The following is a 24,249-nucleotide window of genomic DNA, read 5'->3' on the forward strand; positions in this document are numbered from 1 at the left end:
ATGTAGATTTGTGTAGGTGTTTTCTCAGTTTTGTTATTCTGCAGAACTAGAAGTCAGTCACCAAACAGAACTAAAGCAGAGATTAAAGAAAAGAGCAGAGAAAGAAGCCAGGTTTAGTGACCATAACACATTCTGTAGAGGAGACGCTCTATAAAAGGACTAAATATCCATCCCACCAGAGCACATTTGCAATGCACACATTTCTGGCTACTAAGGTACTCTGCCAAACGTGGCAGTAAATCCTCAACTGTTTGGCAGATCATCTCAACACAAACATTACTGAAACCAAGGAACAAACGCATCCAAAAATTATTTTTCTGGGACCCACTTGCTAAGGGAATACTCAAAAATAATTCGAAGTAGGTCGGTACTTTATGGAAACGCTTAAGAGTCAAAACCTTCCCCACCCCAAAATAAAGAAATAGTTCATTAGAATTTCTACAGTTCTCCAATTCAATTTATAATCTGCTTTGCAGAAACCAAAGCAGTAACTAGCCTAAGGTGGTAGCGTCAGTTCTGAATACGCGCTCAAAGGATTCACTCACCAATTAACATTGATTCTTTCTGGTACTCTCTGCTGAGGTGGCAGCGCTGGGTCACACAGGACACGTATCTCTCCAGAACATACCAGCACATTTCATAGTAGAAAGGATAACGGAATTTGGCGTGCACCTGAAAGCAAGATCGAGACTGTCAGTCCACGGGGAAGGGAGAGAAGTTTGCAGCACAAGGGCCAGTCATCACTCTCATCATGTTATCAAGAGCACAAACAGTATGCAGGAGGGGGAGGGGAGAGAGGGTGGGAGCCGAGGGAGACGTACGCCTTCAGCATACCAAATGAGGAGCCTGCCTGCCTGCCATGATAGCATCATTTCTTGGTTCACTAATTTGTATCCTCTTGGGGTGGTGGGAGAGGAAAGGGTTTGTGTTCTTGTGAAATCATGAAACTGATGGATGGCCCCTACGGTCTTATTTACCTACTGTACAAACATAGGGTGGTCACATACAGATGTTAGTCACTAAAATTCAAGTTAAAATAAAGGTGATGTTTTTATTTCCTAAGCACTATCCCATTATTTTTATCAAAATGGCAGCATTACCGAAAATGAGTCAAGCAGGAAATACATCTTTTTCAATTATGGTCTTCACAACAATTTGATTAAATAATCACACAAATTCTTGATTATTGATAACTACACGTTAAAAGTAAAAATCTCTTCCGTGGTTTACACTTAGTGTTTTGGTAGCAAGCTAGCTTTTGCCACAAACAGAATAGAAAAGCAGGATTTGGACAAAAGATCCTGTCAAGCTGTGCACTTTTTCTTACATCTCAGACCTGTTGTTCTCACACAAAAAGCTTATTCTCCAACAATACGTATTTGTGAGATTATTTCAGATTCAAAAGAAAACAAAGTGGGTTTCCTTCCTTTCCAACAGTCATCTATCTGTGGGAGGTCACTGTACCAAAGAATAATCTGGGAAGCTCCTAAAATGCGAGTACATATGTATATTTATCGTGATTTGTTAAAAATGGATGCCATGCATCTTGCATGCACTTGTACTTACACTGTACACTTCTTTCTCCTGGTGGCATAGAAATTTGCATTTTGCAGGCTTGCATGCATGCATTGCACTGGGATTATAGGAACTGCTTTAAGATATTCTATGCGTATTAACTGCTCACCTAGCCAAGAGGTGTCCACCCACCTTTCATGAAAAGCTGGACTGCACCAGAAAGGAGCATTATCTTAGAAAGCCCTTTAAAAAAACAAAACCAAACCACCACCCCACCCCAGACCACCCAAAAACCAGTGAAGTCTAAACAGAACCACTAATCTAGCACCTGGAAACAGATTCAGCTCTGCAAAGCAGGCACTGTTGGAACATCTGCGTGGCGACAGAAGCATTGAGCACATCAATGACTTACTAGAATGCCCATATTTGAAAACTGTCCCCAAGGTGGACAGTCAAAGAACTTGGCTCTGTTCCCAGGGCACAGGCAAGGCAAACACTTTTAGCAGTAAAACAAAACGTAACGAAGGGAAAATATATTGTATTGTCCCACTTAATGTATCACAGCATAGTATTTAAATACTCCATGGCAATTCCCAAAAGTTAAGATCTCTTAAATTCAGCACAAAGGTAGCTGGCAAATCTGAACTGCACGTTGCTATGGGTCACGCACCCAGCGATCCTGCCCCTCTTCAAATGTTTCCCTGTGTTGTTTGTTACAAAGCACACATACCAAAACACAGAAGGGAAAAAAAAAAAAGGCAAAAGCCAAACAACCCAACAACATCCCCCTAAATGCGAGAACATTTAACCCCAGGGCCTTTTTGCATTGGAGAATATTTTTCCTTTGGTTTAGTTATTTGTCATAAAGAAGAGATCGAGTCACATCACTGTTATGGAACACAGGGGAAATTAGCCACGCTAAAATATATGCTAATAAAGGAACTCAAATTTTTCCAAGAGAGCACTGCAGGAAACAAAATTTGCAAAGAATTGACTTACAAACAGGAAGCCGCCTTCCACCCCTCAGCCTTCAAAAGGTTTTCAGCCACATGCCTGGGAATATTAAAGACATCATTGCTCAACATTTGTTGACAGATTCTGAGCTTCACCAAATTTAGTTGTTACCAATGTTAATTCAATGTGAAAGACAAGGCAGTAATGCATGCAGTGCTCCCATTATATATATCAATCTTTAATATTCAATTTGAGTTCCTAATTGCCTCACTATCAATGTTCCAACCCACAGCAAATCCCTCCATGCCTCTGTAGTGCACTAGTTGCCCGAGAAGGCTCTGCTTTCACAAACCTTCAGAAGTAAGAGCTACCATATGTAGCAAGAGATACTCTGCAAAGATCTACGGTGCCTTCTGCCAGGAAAGCAAGTCTCTCAGTGCTTTGAAAATCTTTTAAACTTTGCCTTATGGAGAAGTATAGAGGAGTACGTTCTTTACGATATCCTTGGACATTTATTAATTATCAGGGATGTGAACTGCATTATGTCCATGTCCATACTTTTTCCATTGTACACTTATGGTCAAATGAACTCTTATAAGGAGAGGGGGAGGAATGAAAGAAAGAAATAAATTAAAAATGTTCTGTGATGAATTTAAAGCGAAATATCTGATCGGACACTGCCAGAGGACTAAATCCCCCACCAGCAGGGAAATACACTAGATCATCTAATAGGCATTTCCAGCTCTAACTTCTGTGATTAATAATTTACAATCCACTGAATAATTTTTTTAATTATTCCTGTACAGTGAGAAAAATCCTCTCTGGAATATGATCCACTTCTTTAGTTCAAAGTGAAATTATTTGAGAGACTTCTATTCCCCTCCAAAAACACAACAAAAACCCTAAGCAAGCAAGGCACACGTTTTCCTTAAGAAGGTATTAGTCTCTTCCACAATGCCCATTACAATCACTACAAACTCCACTTGTGTTTATCAATCTAATCACAATATTGAAAAACAATTTATAATTATTTACAAAATAATTTATCTATCCACTTAAAACACTATCTCACATTCCAGAAAATAAAATCAGTAGCAAACACCATCATCTGTGAGTGACCACCTTACGTATATATTTGGAGTGTTTTTGCTTCTATCCATGTTCAAATATTTTAACACAGTTAAATTTAGACGAGTTGGGAGTAAGTTTGACACATTCTTCCTCTTCAGTAATAGAGAGCTGTAACACCCCTATGCCAAGATGATGAATCTCTGCACGGCAGCCTGCTCTGCAGTTATTCAAGCTGGTCTAGCAGAGAGCTAAACAGCTTGGCCTATTTGCCTAGCTGTTAATTGGCCTCTAGGAAAGCCAGACTGCAAAATGAGAGTCTCCACAAACTGTAAGGCTGGAGAATATTTGTTTACCTCAATTGCACATTAGGAGCCGTTTCCAACAATAGACATGTTTTTTATTACTCCTTAAAACTATTTTTAAATGGCTATAACCCTCCTAAAAAGTCTCCCAGGGATATGAGAAATTAAGCTAGAATAAGCATGACAAGTATATAAACTAGGCAATTTTATCAGGCTGTAAATCAGCATTACCGTTTCAACCGTGTATTTAGTCTTGTCTTAGCTGCTAAGACAATAACAACTACACCTAGCATAAAAATAACTTTGAGTATCAGCAATCAAAGATGATTAAGCATTATATAGCAGTTTTAAACACAGTGAAACCTCCAGAAAATTGCTCTGTGCAAAATGAAGAGGGGAAGCACACCTGTATTACACTTTGATGTGAGTGGAGCAAATTACTTCGTCAATCACATCATATAATTTACTTCTGTGCTATACACAATGGAAAGATCAATACTGATGAGAAACTCATTTGCAGTATGTTCACACTGGCAAATTTGTGTGAACTACACACTGTACTGCGTCTGCTACACTAGCCAGTGCAGGAAGAGAATTATTTGAACACGGAAATTACAAAATCTGATTGGCAAAGCAAATAAAGCAGTACACACTAGAACCTCATTTTGAAAACATTTATCCCTTCAAGATGCCTGCGTGATATTTTTAGGGTTGGAGGGGGGTGTGTTATTATTTCTAAATAACAGTATTGATTCTCCTGCCTTTTATCAAACTTCTTATGCCTTATTTGCACATCTTGTATCTTTTGTTTCTGTCTAAAAATTCTTGCTGTTCTTTGACTGTTCACACAGCTTTGTTGTTATACGGCTGCCTACGAGCACAAGTTTGTGAACACACGTACAGGCTGTGTGTAAAATGTTGCTAGCACACAGCCACATACAAGCACTGAAGTTGTTTCTACGAACTCATGGAGATTCTGGGCTGTTGGCTTTCATGAGACTGTTTTAAAAGCACCTCAGGAAAGTTATAAAGATCTACACTGACTTTGAAGGAAATCTAAACCAAAACTGACAAGAGTAAAGGTCTGATTTGGGACTTCCAAATGTTGCAATATCCCTTTCCAAAAACCCTGACAGGACATTTTCAAACTCACAGAACCTTCCCATAGGATCAAGGTGCTAGAGACTTTTCAAAGCATTTCAGTGTAACTGGCTGGTTAAGTTCCTAGAAGTTACCAAAATACTTGACTGCTATGAGGAAATCTGCCTCCTGGTATAAAAGTGTAGGAGATCAAAGCTGCTCCCAGCTTCCCAAGGAGAAGGGCCTGACCTGAAACACTACTGAGTGGTTACAACCCAAGGTGTGTGATCTTGGGTTGTTCAAGTCCTGTGGGGACAAAATGTCAGCTCTTCTACTACTTCATGAAAAAGAGTGTTTCCTGCCCATCTTCCCCATAGACATCAATGGAAATAACTTGGTTGTGGCATCAATCCTTCCTCCCAGTCCTCACTTCTCCATTCTCCACGCAAGTTGCCTGGGCTAGCATCCTTCTTGGCAACAACACACCCTCCCCTTGAGCACCTGCAGCATATATATACAGCATATCTTGCTAGCTCTTATTTCCAGTCACTCTGAAAACCTCCCTGTGCCCAGCACACTGTCTAGCCACAGTGAGCCCCTTCCTACTTCTTCCATCAAAACTTTTTCCTGTCCAAGTCCCTTTGCTCTTTCTTAAGACACTTGACATTCTTGCCTTGGGATACCCATTCAAAGCCAGGCCTCTACCTTCACGTCTGCCCTCTGCTACATTCCCTCTAATTCCCCTGAATTTCAGCTTTTGTCTTCATCTCTTTTCCACTAAGAATTCATTTTTCTGCTTAACATTCCTTCTCTTCATTAAAATCACTCCAGGACACCCACTGCTCCCACCACTGTTTCGCAATGTGAAGATTACCAGGCCTTGTACGCCCTGCACGGTAGGGGAAGCTGGGGGGAGGACACCCTTCCTCTCACTGAGTCAGAGATACATTTCAAAACAATACACATTTACTTCAAGGCTATGCACCCTCACTGCAAAGAGAGCAACATGGGGTAAAAGCCCACGTGGAGCCAGAATTGTGCCTTCTTGTAGAGGCAAACAACAGTGAACTGTACTGATGTCCAAGACGTACCATTTTAAGATAGTGAAGAAGAATTGCAGCTTCCTGCCACTTTGCCAGTCCAAATCTCCATGAACACCACACCTGGCACCTGTGCCAGGGGTTTACCAGCCCTGTCTCAGTGCAATCCCTCCAAACCAGCCAGCCACAGAGTCCCCATCTGAATTTGTACATACCACTGGTCCAGCTTTGCATCAAAACACTACAATTGCCTTGCACAGTTTATTCATTAGCCTACTATACCAGGGGCATTTCCTTCACATTCTGCAAAGTACATGATGACTAGGTGTCCCATTTATTAATCAAGGGTAAAATTGTCACTCCCAACAAAGAGGTTGCGCAGTAACCTCCTCCAAGATGTCATACTCTTTCCATGAGGTAGATGCTACAGCCAGATGAACATCACCATGTTCAGATTAATGTCCCACCCTAGACTCTCTGTTCCAAGAAATTCTTGCATAGGATCGAGTCATTGCAGAATAAAATCCTACAAAGTACAGAAGGCATCGTTTCATATGCAACTTCTGTGCAGCTTTGTCATTCAGCTGTGGACAGCAGAACCATCCCAGCCCCATTAGTTCTCCAGGCTCGGGGATCCATTCCGGGTGTGCAAAGAGAGGTGATAAGCAGGGGGGTACCAGAAGTTCTGGTACAAAGGTCTGTAAAGCGCAAGATGTTTTTTGAGCAAAAGGGAAGGTGTTTATCAAAGTTTAACAGGCAGACAAGAGACACAGAAGGGTCACATCTGTGGGAAGTAGGGAAAAACTAAGTAAACCCCACTAAAAATAGCCAACATTTGAAAGTCTCATTACTTCATGTTTACCTCGTTTCAACGACTCTGATACAGAGATCCCGTCAGTTCTTGTTTGTCAGAAGGGAATACGAGAGAGAGACTATGACAGATCATAGTCACAAAGAACTGTTCAGTTAAAAAGAGAATCAAGTATCCTTACCCTTGTTCTGTCCTCAATTTCATAGATGCGAAGCTGCATGGGAACATTAAAGCTATGCAGGATATTTCCACCAAACACCAGAGAATCTACTGGAGTATAAACCGCATGTATCCACCCTAGAGAGGGAAAGCAAAGAACTGAGAATGCCTCATGCTATGTAGTATTACAGAGCAATTTATAATCAAGTTGTAACAACCCCACGAACCCCATTCCACAGGGGATGAGAGGTTAAAGCAGTGAAAGGTTAAATAGTATGCTCGTAGCCACACTTTAAGACTAGTCATAGCAGAAGAATGGCATCTTATGATGTACAGTCTTACAACCCTCTGTAAATTGGGTTCTTCTATTTATTCACAGGACAGTTACAGTGTTTACAGAGAACACACCAGCTCGTGACTCAACCACATCCATGACTAAGAAGTAAATTCTGTCTGTTCAGTACACTTGGCTCCCAGATGTATCTACTGGCACCTCCAGTAGGGTGGCAAATCATGGTAGCAGTGGTGGTGGGCTAGGGCTGTGGAACTGGACTGAGTCACATCAAACTTCTTTCACATCAGCACCAGAGCATACATCTTCAGATGTCAACAGTTTCAAATTATTACCAGCCCTCCTTCAGAGGTGAGAGTTTCATATCCTATTATCGACTTCCTGAAACAACTGAAAAAAAAATCTTCTTCACTGCAAGCCCCAAGGTTAAGGGATTTAACATTTCTAGTACTGGAGCCGATGAGACTGTTCTGACCCAATCCTGCAAGGGACTCAAGTCATTTCACAGGCTCCAAATCGAGGGAAGAATCTTCCATCTCAACAAAAATCCAGGCACAGCAACTCAGGCAGCCACACGCCAGCTCTTCTGCTTCTGCATTGTTTGCTTGGTATGTCAGCAGCTGAAGGACTGGCTATGTAAGACTGTAGCTTCTGATCTCTGCAGTGAAAAAGGAATTGATCCTGCTAATGATCTGGGACCCACAGAGACCTGACACTGTTTTTTTTTTCTTCTTTTTTAATGAAAAGCATTACAATTTATAAACCAGTTGACAGCAAAGCAACATAGGGGGCAGTCAATTTTCTCCTAACCGTGCAGTACTTTCCATTAAAGCAGTGGCAGCTTTCCTTCACTTCAAGATCAGTGAGGGAGCAGGAAAATGTCATTCAGCCTAAAGGGTTCTCCAGCTAGCAGCCACAAAAGCTCTCGTCTGCAACAATCTTTAGACTGTAAAGGCCTGCAAAGCTACATCTGAGAAGTCCTTGAGCCACGGCAGATGGCAGAACTGGGGCTTTCATTTAATTGGAAGGGGCCTCTGGACGTCATCTGCTCCAACTCCCCTGCTCGAGCAGGGCCACCTAGAGCCAGCTGCCCAGAACTATGTCCAGATGGCTTTTCAGTATCTCCTATGATGGGGACTCCACAACCCCTCTGGGCAACCTGTTCCAGTGCTCAGTCAATTTACAGGTCTGATTTCACATGATAAATGTGATGCATATAAAAAAGCAGGTGTCTCATAGCTCTGGCAGCTCTCGGTATTACTGCATCTTTCCAGCTCCAGTTAGTATAATTTCAGTTGCAGAGTCACTCACAATGATCCAGGCCGTTTATTACTTCCAAATCAAGAACAACCAACTATAGAGGATTTTTTTTTTCCATGTAAGGGTAGTGTGGCAACTACGTACATCAACACCATAAAAACTCTTCATAGTTGAAGTAGTTCACCACCTCACATGAAATACACCAGTCTGTACTAAGAGCAAACTACTGGAAAAATACATTATCTTCCTGATCCTAGTCTTTGGGAAGGAAAAAAGATCCAAGATCAGGGAAGTTGGGGCTACTGCTTTCACTAGGTAATCAAAGATTTATGTGCTTGGGGGCAACAATGGAAATCATGTGCTGAAGCAAATCGGTTGCTGGGTCCCCAAAGCCAACTTACTGGATAGGTGCTGAAACACAGGGTCCACTTGCGTGACAATTCAGCTTAACTGTCAGTTTTAGAGATGAACAAACTGAAGCTCAAAAAAGTGAGATGACTTGTCCATGGCCACACAACTGAGTGCTGCTGGCAGGAGACGGGTCAGAAAGTTATCAGCAGAACACTGAAGAGTCCTCACCCCTGCTTCCCACTGCAGTTCTCTCAGCACAGATCAGTCAATGTACAAACATATTAAAGCTGGCAGATGCAACAACTTATTTTCATGGAATGATCAACATCATTCTAAATACAATTTGTTATCAAATATTTACAACTTAAGTGAAAGGAGTAACTGAGCTGAAACCTGGCTTTCTAGTCCTATATGAAAGGTAGAAAGGAGATATCCTTCATTTTATAAGAAATAAAATTAAATCCCATCAATGCAGTTGTTCCTCAAGTATATGCTTTTACTACAACCACACAGTAGCCACCTACAAATTATATTTCCTCAGTGAAAATTTCACACTGGAGTGCAGTTGGTTTTCATTGTTTCTTGCTCTTTGGTTTCTGTCTCATCACACCTTTCCTGACCTCTCGACTCTGCCCCCACTACATGCAAAGGGTCTCTGTATTAATAACCCCTAGACTTCCTCCGTAGTAGTCCAAATATTTTTGGGAGACACAAGGATCTATCACAGGCTTGAGCCACTGCTCCAACAAATGGTGTCCCAGACATGACAAACCCTCAACAGAAAGACTAACAAACACGAATACAGTTTCAATCCTGTATTGTTGAAGAGCTGACAGAGGTGCAAACTGGAAGTCTTCCCTAAAGTATCTGAGATGACCTTTGGTTCTGCAGATAATGTATTTAATTCCCTACTTACATTTATAATCCAGGTCTAAACTCATCTTACAAACAATTAGTACCTTCAAGTCCTAAATTCTGAACTAACTGAACACTAGATCCTTCAAGATGCACATATTTCTAATAACAAGGCTGAAAATACTGCTTTTAATGACAAAGTTCTCAATAACAAAACCCTGTAATAACCAAGTGCTAAAATCCATCAAGGTTGGGAAAAAAAAAAACAGAGACCAAGCAACAAACAAAGTCATTAACTGTAAAGTCCTTGGAATTAAAGTTCCTACCCCTAGCCAAACCAGAGCGTAGGATGATTTCCAGGCATAGCTCAGAGATGGGTAAGGAGGATGCCCATGGGTACCATCCCTTCACTGTTGAACAGCGTTGAGTGAGGCACACAGCTAAGCCCCACAGAACCCCTAGATCTCCAGCAGTTCCTGTGCTCCCCCATGCAGGATCCAGCTCCCAGCCCCTCTGCCAGCTACAGGACACAGCCCTGACAGAGGAGTCACCTGCTCATAAGACAGATCTTGGCCACTCAGCTGTACAGCGTTTTACAGTCACGCTGCATCCCAAAATAGTTTTTACTTGCCTGAGGAACGCAAGTGCAATATTGAAACTGCAGAGACACAAGCACCAAGAGGTGTATTCCAGGGACACAGGACACTATGGGCAGGATTAGACAAAAAAGATAGAGAATTGACAAGGTAGAAAACCACAGGAAGACGGGCACAGATGCTAAAGGGAAAAAAAATCTCCTGTTCTAATATTAACAAGGCTGTGTATGGAAAAAAACTAAAGAGGCCAGCACCAGAGAAGTAGAAGTAGGAGGAAACAGAGACGAGCAGGAAACAGGAAACAGTTTCCATGAGGGTAATATATCGTGGAAATGAGCTCTGAGAACAGACAAGCTTGGATGGCACATTCAATTCATTCCCACGGCTTAAATACAAGCACGACTCAGAAATAAACCAAGGAGGATGAATGTTCGTTGTGACCATTTGCAAACAAGGACACCCATGTTCTAAGCTTCCTAATTACAAAGGTTTTTAAAGAGAAAGACAGACCTCCAGAACAGGAGCAAGCTGCACGTATGCATAAGACAAAACGGATGGCCAAGGGGATTGCTTCAGTATTATCCACGCCAATACATCCTCCCTGTCCCACCTTCAGCTATGCCGTTCCTTTTTGCCGGATGAATTGACAGGTCTGTTGACACATATGATCACGCCACTCTATGCTGGACAGCCTGTCATGTCTGCTCATGTATGTCTGCATCCTTCAGCTCTCACAGCAAAAACCTGCCACGCAGCCTCCAATACAGACACCTCTGAAGCGAGTGTCCTCAGTTCTCTCCTCAGTGACTGCTTTCTGCTGTTTACATAAACCCTGGTGCTACTGCACAACCCTGTGTGTTTCATGGGTTAGTGCAAGACAGGAGATAACATCTCTCCCCTTGGTAATACTCTCAAAAACTTAATATTCTCAAAAAAAAAGAAAAGCAACGCAGAATAAAATGCCACAAATTTAATTTTATCCTTAATGCTAAAAAAAGTTACTGGAGTAATATCAGAACAAATGGATTAAGGACTGAAAAAGTCAAAAGTCAGTGGAATAAGATACTGTTCATTTTTGGCTGAAAGAGACAAACAAAAGCACCTGCTAGACATTATCTAAGGCTACAATTAATTCTTACAAGATGAGAGGAAGACACACACTGTGTGGCTTCAAGGATTAGTCATGAATTAGAAAACTCTTCCTCATGTGTGACCAATTTCAAACCAGCCTGTGTTGATAGTAGTAACGACCGAGCGAGCGTGGAACCAGCCCATCCTTCCTTCGCAGGCTGCTCCGACGGCTCGTGGCTGGAGCACCCTCTCAGGGTACGTCAGACCACACACACCAGCGAGGAGCTCAGCTCAGTGGGGACAGATGGCTTTGGGAGCACAGACACTGCACAGTCACCGCTCACAACCATCATTTCAAGGCTCAACAAGACTGTCTGCTTATGGTTTTTTTGAAGTTGATCTTTTTTATTGCAGTTCTTTGTGATTAACGGGTACTTTTTCCTTCCCAAAACAACCCTAGTTTATGAAGCCAAGCCAACATTGAGCAGGAATTCTATTCAGGAGGCTCAGAAATACTCTCAGCTGATTTACAGTTACGAATTATTCCACCACTCCTGAGATACACTTGAATATTTAGATGTTATCATCCCTAGTATATCAAGAAGGTAAAATTAACAGTAACAAAAGCTTTTCTGAACAGTTAAAAGAAAGATACAATCTCATTATCTTTTGAATTTGATAAAACAAGTATTATTAAACATTGAAAACTTGTTGGAAGATTTCGGGGGCCTGCAAATTCCTACTGCATCTTCAAGGATGCAATCATCCATCTGAGAATAATAAAAAAGAATATTAACTTATAAAGCTATGGGGCAAACAGACTACAAGCTCCAAACCCAAACCATGGTGCATCTGTTTCTATTAGTAACTGAACAGATATTTTGCTTTGTGATATAGAAGCCATACATATTTTCCTGCCATTCTACAGCAACTTGGGGTGGAAAAGATGAAATATATGTGTCTCAAAAATAAGAAGTGGCTAAGGAGATAACCTTAGAGTGGGCACTGCCAGCAAATGAAACTTTATTTCTCTCATCTCAAAAGAATGATTCCATCATAACAGTGCCCATGACCAAATACCAAGGAAACATCATGTTTACATTTTAAAAGTAAAAAAATTACTGATTTTGCCCCAGTAGTACAAGCAACACAGGAACTCTCAATCTTACATCATTTGATAAGAATTAGGCAGAGCACTGCAGAGGAATAGAACTAAAAATCCAACATTATGCTGTCACCTTCTATCTGAAAGCAGACATTCAAGGCAGAAAACTCTCCTCTCTGATCCTCTCCACTGATCTTCATCGCTTGGTCCCTGAAGGTTCCAGGCACAGAGCTTCCATTAATGTCAGCAGAAGCTCCCGAAATGTGAAAAGCTAACAGCAACCAAAAATAGCCAGGCAGCTGTGCAGCCCCAGCACAACTCCCTGCAAAAAATTTACCAGTCAGATTTTAATAGCCTGTCATTCTCCTTGATAGAAAGACTATATGCTATCTTCTGGCCCCATTACATAATAATTCATCAAATACTGACTGGCATAGCGGAGGTGACCTAAGATCGCACACTCCTAATAGGCAGAATCCTCCTGATAACCACTGATACAGTATTGGAAGCACTTCAAATCCTTGCAAATAGCTGCCTAGAGTCTAGCACAGAACATCTCTTTCTGTCCACTTTCCTTCCCAAAAACATGCATCTGAGAAAAGTCATTATTTCTGCATTTGACTGGAAACAGGAACGTTGGAGCACTCTCTTGTTACCACAATAATCACCACAGACCAACAAGAATATGTTGTTAGACTGTGGCTCATTCTTCAGCTCTCAAGAAATTAAGAGAGACTATAATAGCATGTTTCCATGTCAAAGGCCCCAAAGCACATTATAAAGAACATAAGAAAAATAAATTAAAACCAACAGCTTACTCCTCAGTGGAACACTGCCAACTCCAAGGTGAAACACAACTGTCGTAGAATAGCACGCAGCAATATTAGTGAGAAGTTTGAAGAGGAACCAGAAAGGAACACCATGGCCAGCTGACAGTAAGTTACCCTGTCTAGATTTTGATCTTAGGAACGTCTAATAAATCAGCACTGCACAAGTCTTCTACAATACCTAATGTTGGTTCATTATTCCATTTTCAGGAATAATAAATGCACAGTGACTTCTTGGACCGTTATTTTATGGACCATGTAGTGGTCTATTACTGGGACCATTACTGTCATTTAACAACTAGACAGAAGTCACTCAAAATGGCCTGGCTGCTGGAGGATTTGTGCTCCTCTACAAACACAGCTCTCTAAACTACCAGCTCACACACATCACAATATCTCATCTCTTCAAGGCACATTAAAGCTACAGATTTGGAAAACCTCCAGCAAGAACACCCATGCAGAGTCAACCCAAAGCCACACCTGCCTCTGAGTCTACTGCCTCTGAGCAGCACCAGAGGCTCAGAAAAAACTATAAGAAACAGAAGCTGTTTGGAGTAACCCTTGGTAGTATGAGCCATCTCCTCCCCAAGGAACCAAAACCAATATGTTCGCAAACTTACTTAGACCATCACACTGCAAACCCTGGAATCAAATTGTATCCCCAGTAAGTGTGGCAACTTCCTTGGAGGTCAGCAAAACTGGCCTTCACAAAAAGAGAAGAAAATCCAAGTTTATCCATATTTTGGCAGACTACATTATCAGTAACAATCCAGAACTGGCTAGAGTTCACCTTTCCAAGACACATAATGACTACACTCTTACTTCACAATATTAACAGAGACAAATACTGCAAGACCAATCTTCCACAAGAGACTACGTGTTGGCCTGCTTCTCTATGTTCCAATTTTGCACGTGCAAACTCTTGAAGTGCAAGTGTCTGCACCAAGCATATATACACGTGCATGAAAGAAAAGGTGATTTTTTGAAAGAAGGGTCTGGCAGGAAATTGAGGGAAAAAAGCAAACAAGCTTAAGATATTTCAAACTTCTGCAAGATCTTGTTTGTAGAGGACATGAGGGAAGGAGGAGAAGGACAATATCCATGTCAGAGCTCCATCACTTACAATCAAAATGACATATTCAGCAAGACTAAGACTCAAAAGAGCAAGTGGATTGAAAAAGGATTAATTTTTCATTTTGTGTATGCTTAGTTTTGAGCTTGGCTTTAGGTAACAACAGTGACTTTTAGGAGTACACAAGAGAAGCTAATGTGGCGTTCAGACAATTGAGATGGAAAGGAATTTGATGCATAACGTGCCACTTGAAAAAAAAAAATGCAAGAATAGAAGTAAAAGATGGTTTACAGAGCATAAAGACTGGAGTGGCAGGTGAAGGGCAAGAGGAGGAGAGACAAAAGGTTCCAGTGAAGTTATGCACTGATGTAAAAGGAGAACAATACTTAAAGGAGAAGCACTGAAGATATTAAAAACCTGGGTAACACACTGGCATTAACTTAAGTGAGCAGCATTTCAAACAGGCTGTAGGGGAGCAATCAGGACGTAACAGAACAAGTGGCTGCATACAAGCCAGAAATATGTGCTACAGTAATCCTGAGCTGTAGAAATCTGAGGGATGCTGCCCAAACACTGGTTCTGCGTGTCCCTAGCACAGTCATGAGAGAAATCTAAACTACTTCTCTGTACCACCACCACAAGGACTCCCAAACACTTCACACATCCTCCCCAGAAGTCACCACTGGACACACACAGTAGAGAAGAAAGCTACAGCGCAAGTAATACTGGACAAGCTCTAGATTTGATTGTATCTGATAAAATTTTGTTGTTTCCCTACTGAGACAACAACTGAGCACTGAGATTATGCTTTTCCTCTTCCAGATCATCACAGTTTATACCTGAAAAGAGAAGCACACTCTATAAAGAATTTCCCTTCTATCAGGCATGTGGGTCAGATACGCAGCATCCACTGTCCACCATACCAGAGTAAGACGTGTTACCTTGACTAAATGTCATCTGTGTTGAACACTTAACCATATGAATGATCAAACATTGCTCATGGTAACATACAGAGTGCAAACACCCTAGAGCCACATCATTCTTTACTAATGTCTTCCTGCATAAGGACAAGTTCTCTCCCATCCTGGAAAAACAAGAGTCAGATTTCTACAGAAAAAAATAATCATTTGCTGACACTGGTAGCAACTATAGGTTCCTCCCCTCTTGAACCTTCAGCTCTTTTAACATCTTGAATCTACATCTGGCCATAAACCTCACATGGCACAATGTGGTATATTTCTCAATCAACAATTATGCTGACACCAGTTTAGACAATTATATTAATGGAAAAGGCCAGGTTCCTAGCTGATTTTATCACTTTACCGCAGACTTTACCAGTCGATCATCCTTGACTCATCAGTGGGAACCAGTCAAGTGGGAGGTGAGAACTTGTAACGGTGCATCACTTGTTTGGAGAAGTCCTGTGGGGCCATCAGGAGTACAGCTTGGCTCCTATGCAAGGCCGCAGACACAGTACCCCGCAGAATCCCAGCTTACTTCCTCCCACCCCATATTTAGGAGTGACTCCTAAAATGCTGCAAGATGCACCTTGCCCCATAACGACTCACTATGCTGACAATACTTTGCTCAATTTCTCCTCCACACCACAGCTGTGATCCTGCCTCTCAGTGCTTTGCAGGGTCAGAAGCACAGGTAGAGTAGTTTAAACTTAATCATGAAAGGATGATGGCAGTGATGGAGAGGAAAATACCCCGAGGCCCTGGTGAGCACTATAATTATGCCTTCTGTAAGAATAATTCCCATTCTTGTCCAAGTGGTTTGTAGTTTCAGGGATTTACTGGATCTACTGCTGATCCTAGATTCTCAGAGAAACCTTCCATCTCCCACAAGCCTATGATCTCACTCCCTCATGTGTCTTGTTACAGTCTTCTCTACCTACTTCATCCTTGCACTGCTATGGTACAACAGCATTTCTAGGACCACCCCCAAAAATTACTTGAAAACAGGAGCAGAGCAGGATATTTTATGGAAAAGGTCCTTTGCTGAAATGTGCTCCACTGAGCACTAGCTGTATCACTCTACACTTTCTGTGACCAGACCTGTAACCAGAAGGTATTTTCCTCGTGGATGAGTTGAGACTGGTCAAGAGTTTACCAGGCTCAACTGAAAGTATGGGACACGCTGGTTTTACAGGCAGCCGTTATCGGAACCTAAACACTATGAACACGTATAAAGTACGTACAAAACACATTCAAACATCAACTAATGGGATACGTGCACAAACCAGAGCAAAGAGGTCGTAGGAATTGACCTGTTTTACGCAGCTACGCTCAGTTCGCTGACCTGGAACAGCCTTTAATCAGGCATTTCCATACCATTAAAACAAACACAGAAATAATGCCCTTTCACACAAATAAGAGATTTGCAAATAAGTTTTCCAAACAAAATACAGCAGAGCAAAACCCCTTGAATCCATGAGGTGCTTACAGAGAAATTATTCATATATGCCTTTCAAATATGGCATGGAGCCTAAAATGTCTGAGGTATTGGCATTTCTGTACTTCAGGCTCTCCTAAGAAAACAGAAACTACAGTCAAAAACCACATTTGGAACCACTTCACTTCAGCCACCATGTTACAGCTGTGTCCTGTACAAGTTCCCAGAACTTGCCATACTCCAACTGCTGAGCATGACTAAACTAACATACACAAAGCCTTATTCGTAGGAGGCTGTTCACAGGGGAACGAAGATAAATACGAAGATGCAGTAACGGGATCTAAGCAAACAGCACAGGCACGCTCAAACACCCAGTTCAAACAGTAACAGCACATTCTGACCTGTTTCAAGGGAAGACCTAATTCCTTTAATGGATTAACTCCTCCACCCTCAAAGTCATTTTGCCTGTCACCTCCCAGGTTGATTCTTACCAAATACTTAGAAATGTGTATATCTGTGGCCTTCAACTGATACTAGCAATGCTCCCCAGTTGGCATGAACATTGTCGCTGTCTTCACATGACCTGCATTCTCTCTGTCTCCAGGATTAAAAAACAATAATCCTATCTCCACAGAGTAATTCTAGAGCTGAAAAACTACCAACCTGTCTTTCTGTCATGTAGAAAAGCTACCTATACTTATTTCCCTGGTAAGATTCACTAGACAGAGGCAATGTGTTACATTATTAGAAACAAACTTACGATCCCATAATAGTCAAAGAAAGCAAAGCCTGATATCATCTTAAATGAGGAGTGTTACGGATTGCACCATCCTCAATCCCATTTAGGCAGGAGCAGAAAGGGCTGAAGCCACCAGCCTTCAAAGCAGCAACGATTTGGTTACTTTGCAAGAAGAGCCTGAATCACGCAACACAGCTACTGAGGTGGGCACTAGTGTAAAAATTCAGTGCAGATGGGCTACTGGAAGATGTCCAGATCCAGCACAATCTCCATCAGCAAAAATTCTGCAGGGTTGTGACAATAAAACAAAGTTGTTTCCCCCAAGAAGCAACCCTGTGGGAGCACAGCGCCTGCTCTTCCATGTACTGGAATCTCCACTGAGCTCCATCAGGGAATCGAGACCCACCTCTGGCTACAGACAGAGGCACAGAAGTAGGTTACTGAACTGCAGGTGAAACCTGCCAGAAGAGATCACAACAACGGAAAAATATTTTTTCCAAGAAAGCTAACAATAGCAAAAGTCAGTATGACTCTGATGAGAAGTGGTGGACTGAGAGCCCCAGAGACAAGTCCTCTCTCCTTTTCCCTGGTACAGCCCAAGTGATCACTGCACACGCTTCCTCACACTACATTTTTCATCAGTCTGGACGGGTCAAATTCTGGAAAATTAAGTGCGTTCAGTCCTAGCCTTTCTTTTGCCACAGCAAATAAAGAGGTCAATATGGGGTTTAGGTGTGAAGAATGGTTTTACAGAGAACTGTTAGTCAAACACAATTCCAGTGATTCCAGAAACAGTTAGTTAACAGGTGATACCTGAAGGAATGAAGAACGTATAGCCTTGCTTCAGCTCAATTCTTTGGCATCGTTCCACCCTGTCTCCCAGAAAGATATCACTTTGCTTTCCTGAGAGAACCCATTCTTCATAAAGTTCTAGATTCTGCAGAGTAGGTGGAATCAGCCAGAAGATCTAAAAATAAAACAAAGATTTAACTATAACCAACAGCCAACAAAAATAAAAATATCTGAGAGATTCCAACAAGGTTATCCTGTGTTAGACAAATGAACACATAACACCAAGACTGCTTTCTGTATAAAACACATTTTCCAGGTGTTGTACAGAGGTACACAGCAGCCAGCAGCAGCAATTAGTCCATGTGCTGGAAGTGGCAAGATAACTGTCAGTTGTCATCCCTCCTCCATGAAACATCTTACTCAGAACATGCCTGCACAGTTTATTTTCAGTTCAAAACAGTGCGTTGGTATAGTACAACTTCATTGGACTATACAGATGAACAGGATCAGCACCACAGAGATGTTCAATCTGCTGTATTTATTTCAGCTCCCACCATACGCTGTCTATACTAGAACTGGGAAAAGCAACCTAAAACAGCAAATACGTGAATGTAGCAATACATGCTGTATATTTTAATGCTCCTGTATCCTGTAATATTTCAGTTCCAGCACAGTGTGCGTGTACAGGAACATGGAATCTCTGAAAGGAAACAGAAGCTCTAGCTACAGAAGGAGACTTGCGAGGGCACTCTGACCCAACAAGGGTACACACAGCCACATACTCACTGCAAGACACTTCTAAACCATGCAGCAATAGCAAGCCTAAAAGCATCACTGACAGCAAATAACACCTTTTATATTTCATTTAAATCACTCGTTTGTTTCATAAAGGTGAATGGTGTCCTTCTAGTTCAGCAAACTCCGATACATCAGCAAAGCTAGCTGAAATAGACTGATCACTGCCTAGACCCCACCCTCCAAAAAAAAAAAAAAGGAGAGAGAAAAAAAGAAAAACAAAAGCAAGCAACCGCTTTTCTCTGTAACAGGCACAGAGAAATAAAAACAAGCATCAAACAAGGTTCACCTACCTTCCCCCCACGGAAAACGTGATACCACACTGAAGTGCCACCAAAATCAATATGAAAGTCAGTGAAGCATCCTTTCACACTCATCAAACAGTACCTGTAAGTAGAGTGAGGAACAAAAATGAATCAGTCTGAAACAGTTATTTTTCACGTCTTAATTCGCAAAGGTTAACTGCATGTGCGATACTGTTTCCACCAACTAAGTTTCTGCATTTATAATACTGGGATTTGTCTCATGAAGTAACTATAACTAGGTTTCTGGTGAAAAATGCTTATCTCCACATTTGAGTTTGCCATTCAAACAACTAGACTGAAAGCTTTCAGAGTTAAGGAATGGAAAAACATTAAGAGTTACACTGTTCAGAAATACTTCTTATGCCACTGCCAGTCCCTGAGGTGATCTGTTTAATGCTCTCCTTCACTGCTTGAGAGACATAACCTTCACCAGAAGTTGTACACAAATTGCTTCAAAGAGCAAAGTTTTGAAAAATCTAATTTGCTTATAAATCATCCTGAATGTTCTTTACCTACTTGCCACTAACGCCGTTTTTGCAAGGACTGGGGGACAGAAACCTCATTTGGCAAATTAACTCCTTTTTGTTCACATTTCTAGGCATTTCTGCATCAAAACACATAAAGGAGCCAGCTAGCACCATCACCAAGTATCAAATCCACTGGTTTTTGATTCAGGATTTCAAAGCGGTTTAAAGTCGGCATCGCTGGAAAGAGATACAAGAGCTCTCATCTCACTGCACGAATCTCAAGCCTCCAGCCACCATCTGTAACTAATGGCCGAATTACAGCCGCCCTCCTCGCTATAGGCACCTTTGCAAACGCAGGAAACACACACCACTTAACCCACTAACCTCTTTTCCTTGTTCCGGTCTCCGTTTCATGGCTTTTTTTTTTTTCCCCCCCCCCCCTTTTTTTTTTTTTGAGGGGTGTTACGGAAACAGTACCAGAACGGGATTTGTAAAAAAAAAAAAAAAAAGAAAAAAGGTTTCGTTTAACTGTGTCTTTTTCTCATCACATTCAGGTAGAGAGAATCTCAGCAGTATGCAGACGGCGTGCAAAAGTCCCTCTAGATGATAGGCTGGAAAGGACCTTACCATGTGTCTGCAGAAGGCTGGCAAATCAGAGGGACTATAGGTACATAAGAGCCCGCTGCCTAGCAACCACATCCCGAGCCGGAGTTGACAGAATGATACGCAATGCTGTCATGAAGACAGTCAATTTGTGAGCTTCAAAAAAGGTCCTGCGCCTTCATCTCACAATTAAAACCTCTCCTTGTGCAATTACACGTCTCTCCTCTTGCCCACTCTGGAATTTTTTTAAATTTTTTTTTAATCCTTCAGAAGCAGGAAGAGAGCTTTTTCTGCCCCTGGGGTATTTCAGATGCTTCAAAAATCACAGCTAGCCAAGAAGCTGTCTAGACTCTCAATATGCTCCATTTCAAAATATGAGTCCTTCCCTCCCAAATACATTTTTTTTTTTAATTTCTCCTTTTATGTTTTCTCTACCAAGATGTTGTTCATTACAAGTCAGATAGAATTTAAAAACAATAAGAGAAGCCCAGAAAGGAAGTTGCCTTTCTTCCAGCCAAACTGCAAAAAGTCACAGATTGAATAATTGCTCATAAAACAACAACAAAAAAAACCCACCATGGAAATTCTCAGTTTGCGGGCAGTGTTGAGTATTAGAGATTCATGTTGTTTGAAAGTAAAAAATTCAAATCCTTATGGAATCAATTCTTTTCAGTTTCCAAAAGGTCAGATGTAAAATACATCACACCAACAAAAATTTTCTAAGACAGTGCTACCTAGCACCAATTACCCATTCCTATTAAGATATTGTGAGAGAGTATGAATGGCCTAAGCATTAGCTGGGTTTATTTCTTCCTCAGTAGTCAATAATCTTAACTTGAAGCTGTCAATCTGTTTGTGTTCAGAGAGGAAGTAACAGGATTGAATTCTCTGTCAAATCAAAGCGCTTAAAATTTAGTTTTGTGAGAAAACACCAAGGCAGATATAACTGGGAACACACAACTCTTTTTCCCTTGTTCTTCCCCATTTTCCCTCTGTTTTCTTGAAACTCCTCTAAACACAACAATTTCCATTCCAATAAAGCTGGTTTTAGTGAAAGAGCCACACATGGTGATTACAAAAAACCTGCAAAGCATTTGGAAAAAAAACCACCAGTTTTTCTTTCCGTCCACAAACAAGCCATTCCCTATTTAATTTCTGCTGTTAATCTTACAGGGCTGCTTTTGTCCGACCCCAAGAGCTACCAAAAGGCTCAGGAGCCTGAAAAAGCGATCTTCCGCCATACAGCAACCTCCCTTGTTGCCAGAGTCTGGCACAATGCCTTTGCATTGACCTCTACAGCTTCCTCTTCCAATGTACACCGCAGTCACATGGTCCCAGCGCAGCTCCATGCCACAGCTAATCTTACACACCGCTCGGCTCCAACCTCAGCGAGTGGCTTCTCATCACTAACGGCTGCTAATTTAGGGAACGACTCAACTTCTCAGGTTTTTCCACTTTAAAAAAAATAAATAAATTTAAAAAAAAAAGAGAGGGGGGGGAAAAGCCATAACACAGCATCCATGTTGAAAGAAACTACATCCCACTACATGCTCTGGTCACAGCTCTCTGCTTTCAGTGCTCTGGGCCAGAGGAGGTAAAGCGGGTTACAGGAACACAATCCCAAGCAGGGCATGGGGAGACAATCTGTCCAAAGTTACACCCTGAATAAACAGGTGATGCAAAAGATGCCCCAACTTTAATTTTTTTCACAACTGCTACCACATCCAGTCCCTGCATACTCCACTTCATCTCCCTGCACAGCCTCAGTCAGGGTTTTAAAACATGCAGCTGCTTGTAATCTGTTGTGGGGGAGCTTCCTTTCCCCACTGAAGAGTTTGTTCTATGCTCTCCACAAGCCTGAAATTGTTCAAGTTAATGTATTGTTATTTTGGAGGAAGGATTTGTGGTGTGGAGAAAGGCGAACTTTCCCCCCAAAAAATCTGGGGAAATTTGTTAGAGATATGATGCGAAGAAATATGGAGTAACCTGCAAACTCACAGGGAAGCACAAACCCAGAGATCCCCCCAAAAACAGGGGGAGCTGATAAAACGAAGCTAAACCACGAAGCAAACACAGAGACCTGAGAACACAGCAACAACACGGAGCCACCGCTCCACGAGCCAGCGCAGATACAACGCTCCCAGGCAAACCCACAATGCACTCGCCACGCATAGCTACAAACCCGCAAGCAAACAGAGAAACAAAGACAGCGACAGACGCGCCGGGATGCGGACGCACACGCGCGCAGGCACACACACAGGCAGGGGGACGCAGAGGCGCAACGTACATGCACATGAACTCGGGGGAGACGCGCGAGCACACGCAGAGGCAGCATTACCCTGAGCTTAGCTCCTTCCCTCTCGCAATAGGTACAGCGCACCATACGGCTCTATTCCCTCTGGCATTGCGAGGGCTCCCCTGCCACTGAGCTCAGCCCATAAACCACTCCCAAACCCCAGCAGAGGCTTCTGTTTTTTGTTCGGGCCAATGAGAAAAGTATAGCTCACTCTTCCTTCCTCCCAGGAGCAGCGCCGGCTGGTTGAAATCCCTAAGCCTGAAACCGAATACCACAAACCCATGAGCCAACTGCAAGTGCCAAACCGGGGAAAAGGAGCAGGCCCCGCTCCCTGCGTTCGCTCCCTCCTCTCCCCCAGGCAGGAGAGGGGCTCCCAGGCGGCGGGCGAGGGAGGCCGCGGCGGTCCCCGGGGTCCCCTTCTCCCAGGCCTCGCCTCACAGCACCTGGAAGGACACGGCAGGAAACAATGGCTACCTTGGGGTGACTCCTCACGCTAACGGCCTGACCCGCACCGAGCAACGCTGCCACGCTGGGGCCCTGGAACCCAAAGCCACAAATTACACCGCAAGACAAAAGAAACCACTGTCACCCGGGAGACACGGGGCCAGCCCTCCCGCAGCCCCCCGCCCCGCCGCGGGGCTCCCCGCAGGGAGGGACTGGCCTCTCCTCGGCACGGAAGGCCCGAGGGCTTCTCCTCAGGGAGGGCCCCGGCAGCTCCCACCTCTCCGGCTGCCGGAGGGAGCCGGCTCTGCCCGCAGAGGGGCCCTGCGGAGCCCAGGGCGGGATGCGGGTCCCTGGCCCTGCGGGGAGCAGCCCCCGCCACCAGCCCCACGGCCACAAGCGCACCGGGCCCTGCTTCGGAGCGGGGCGGCCTGGCTGCGGTAATCGGTGTAAAAGCAAACCAGCACCTATCAAGACCGAATAGTAACTAATCACTAGACACGGTGCGTGCACCAGGCACTTCAAAAGCACATGAAAGACCCGGTTCCTGCCCTGAGGGGGTTATAATCTGAGTCAGTCAGACAAAAACAACACGTGAGACAAGAGAAAGCCTATTTTCTGCCATGCACCTCAGTCTGCACCAGAGATTTTGTGAAGCGATGGCAAAGTACACTCACAGATCACGCTGGGACCAAAGTAAATGGCAACACTTTCCTCGTCCCAGCCTTGCCCCAGTCCCGTCCGAGGTGGAACACCAAGCTCCAAGGTGGAACACCAAGCTCCAGTGTGCACGGGGTGGGTTCACACCTGAGCATTCCGCTGCCATGTGCAGGGACTCCACAGGGAAAGCGTTATTTACCTTCCAGCCGTCAGATTTTGACAAGAACAGCCCACACAGAGGATCAGCAGAACTGCACCCAGCTGCCATCTCAGGCTGCCTGCAAGCCTCGCTGCTGCTGTGTATGTTCAGCTAGCGCTGGGAAGGTTACCTTTGAACTTTAAGAATGAAGAGGCCTCTTGGTTTTGTTTTGGTTTGTTTTTTTTTTAATTGGA

The 24,249-nt window shown here is 43.0% G+C and overlaps 1 protein-coding gene across 2 annotated transcripts in view; it reads right to left on the reverse strand.

Annotated features, from left to right (window-relative positions):
• KDM2B (lysine demethylase 2B) overlaps positions 1–24,249 on the reverse strand; it is a 110,883-nt gene that overhangs the window by 56,075 nt on the left and 30,559 nt on the right. For both annotated transcript variants that reach the window (XM_068412445.1, XM_068412446.1), the window contains exons 7-10: positions 19,378–19,471; positions 18,311–18,464; positions 6,955–7,070; positions 546–672 (exon numbers count right to left, since the gene is read on the reverse strand). In XM_068412445.1, the coding sequence (XP_068268546.1) occupies positions 546–672; positions 6,955–7,070; positions 18,311–18,464; positions 19,378–19,471 (491 nt within the window). The remainder of the gene's footprint in view (positions 1–545; positions 673–6,954; positions 7,071–18,310; positions 18,465–19,377; positions 19,472–24,249) is intronic.

The sequence above is a fragment of the Nyctibius grandis genome, chromosome 14 (assembly GCF_013368605.1).
Source record: "Nyctibius grandis isolate bNycGra1 chromosome 14, bNycGra1.pri, whole genome shotgun sequence".
Classification (NCBI taxonomy): domain Eukaryota; kingdom Metazoa; phylum Chordata; class Aves; order Nyctibiiformes; family Nyctibiidae; genus Nyctibius; species Nyctibius grandis.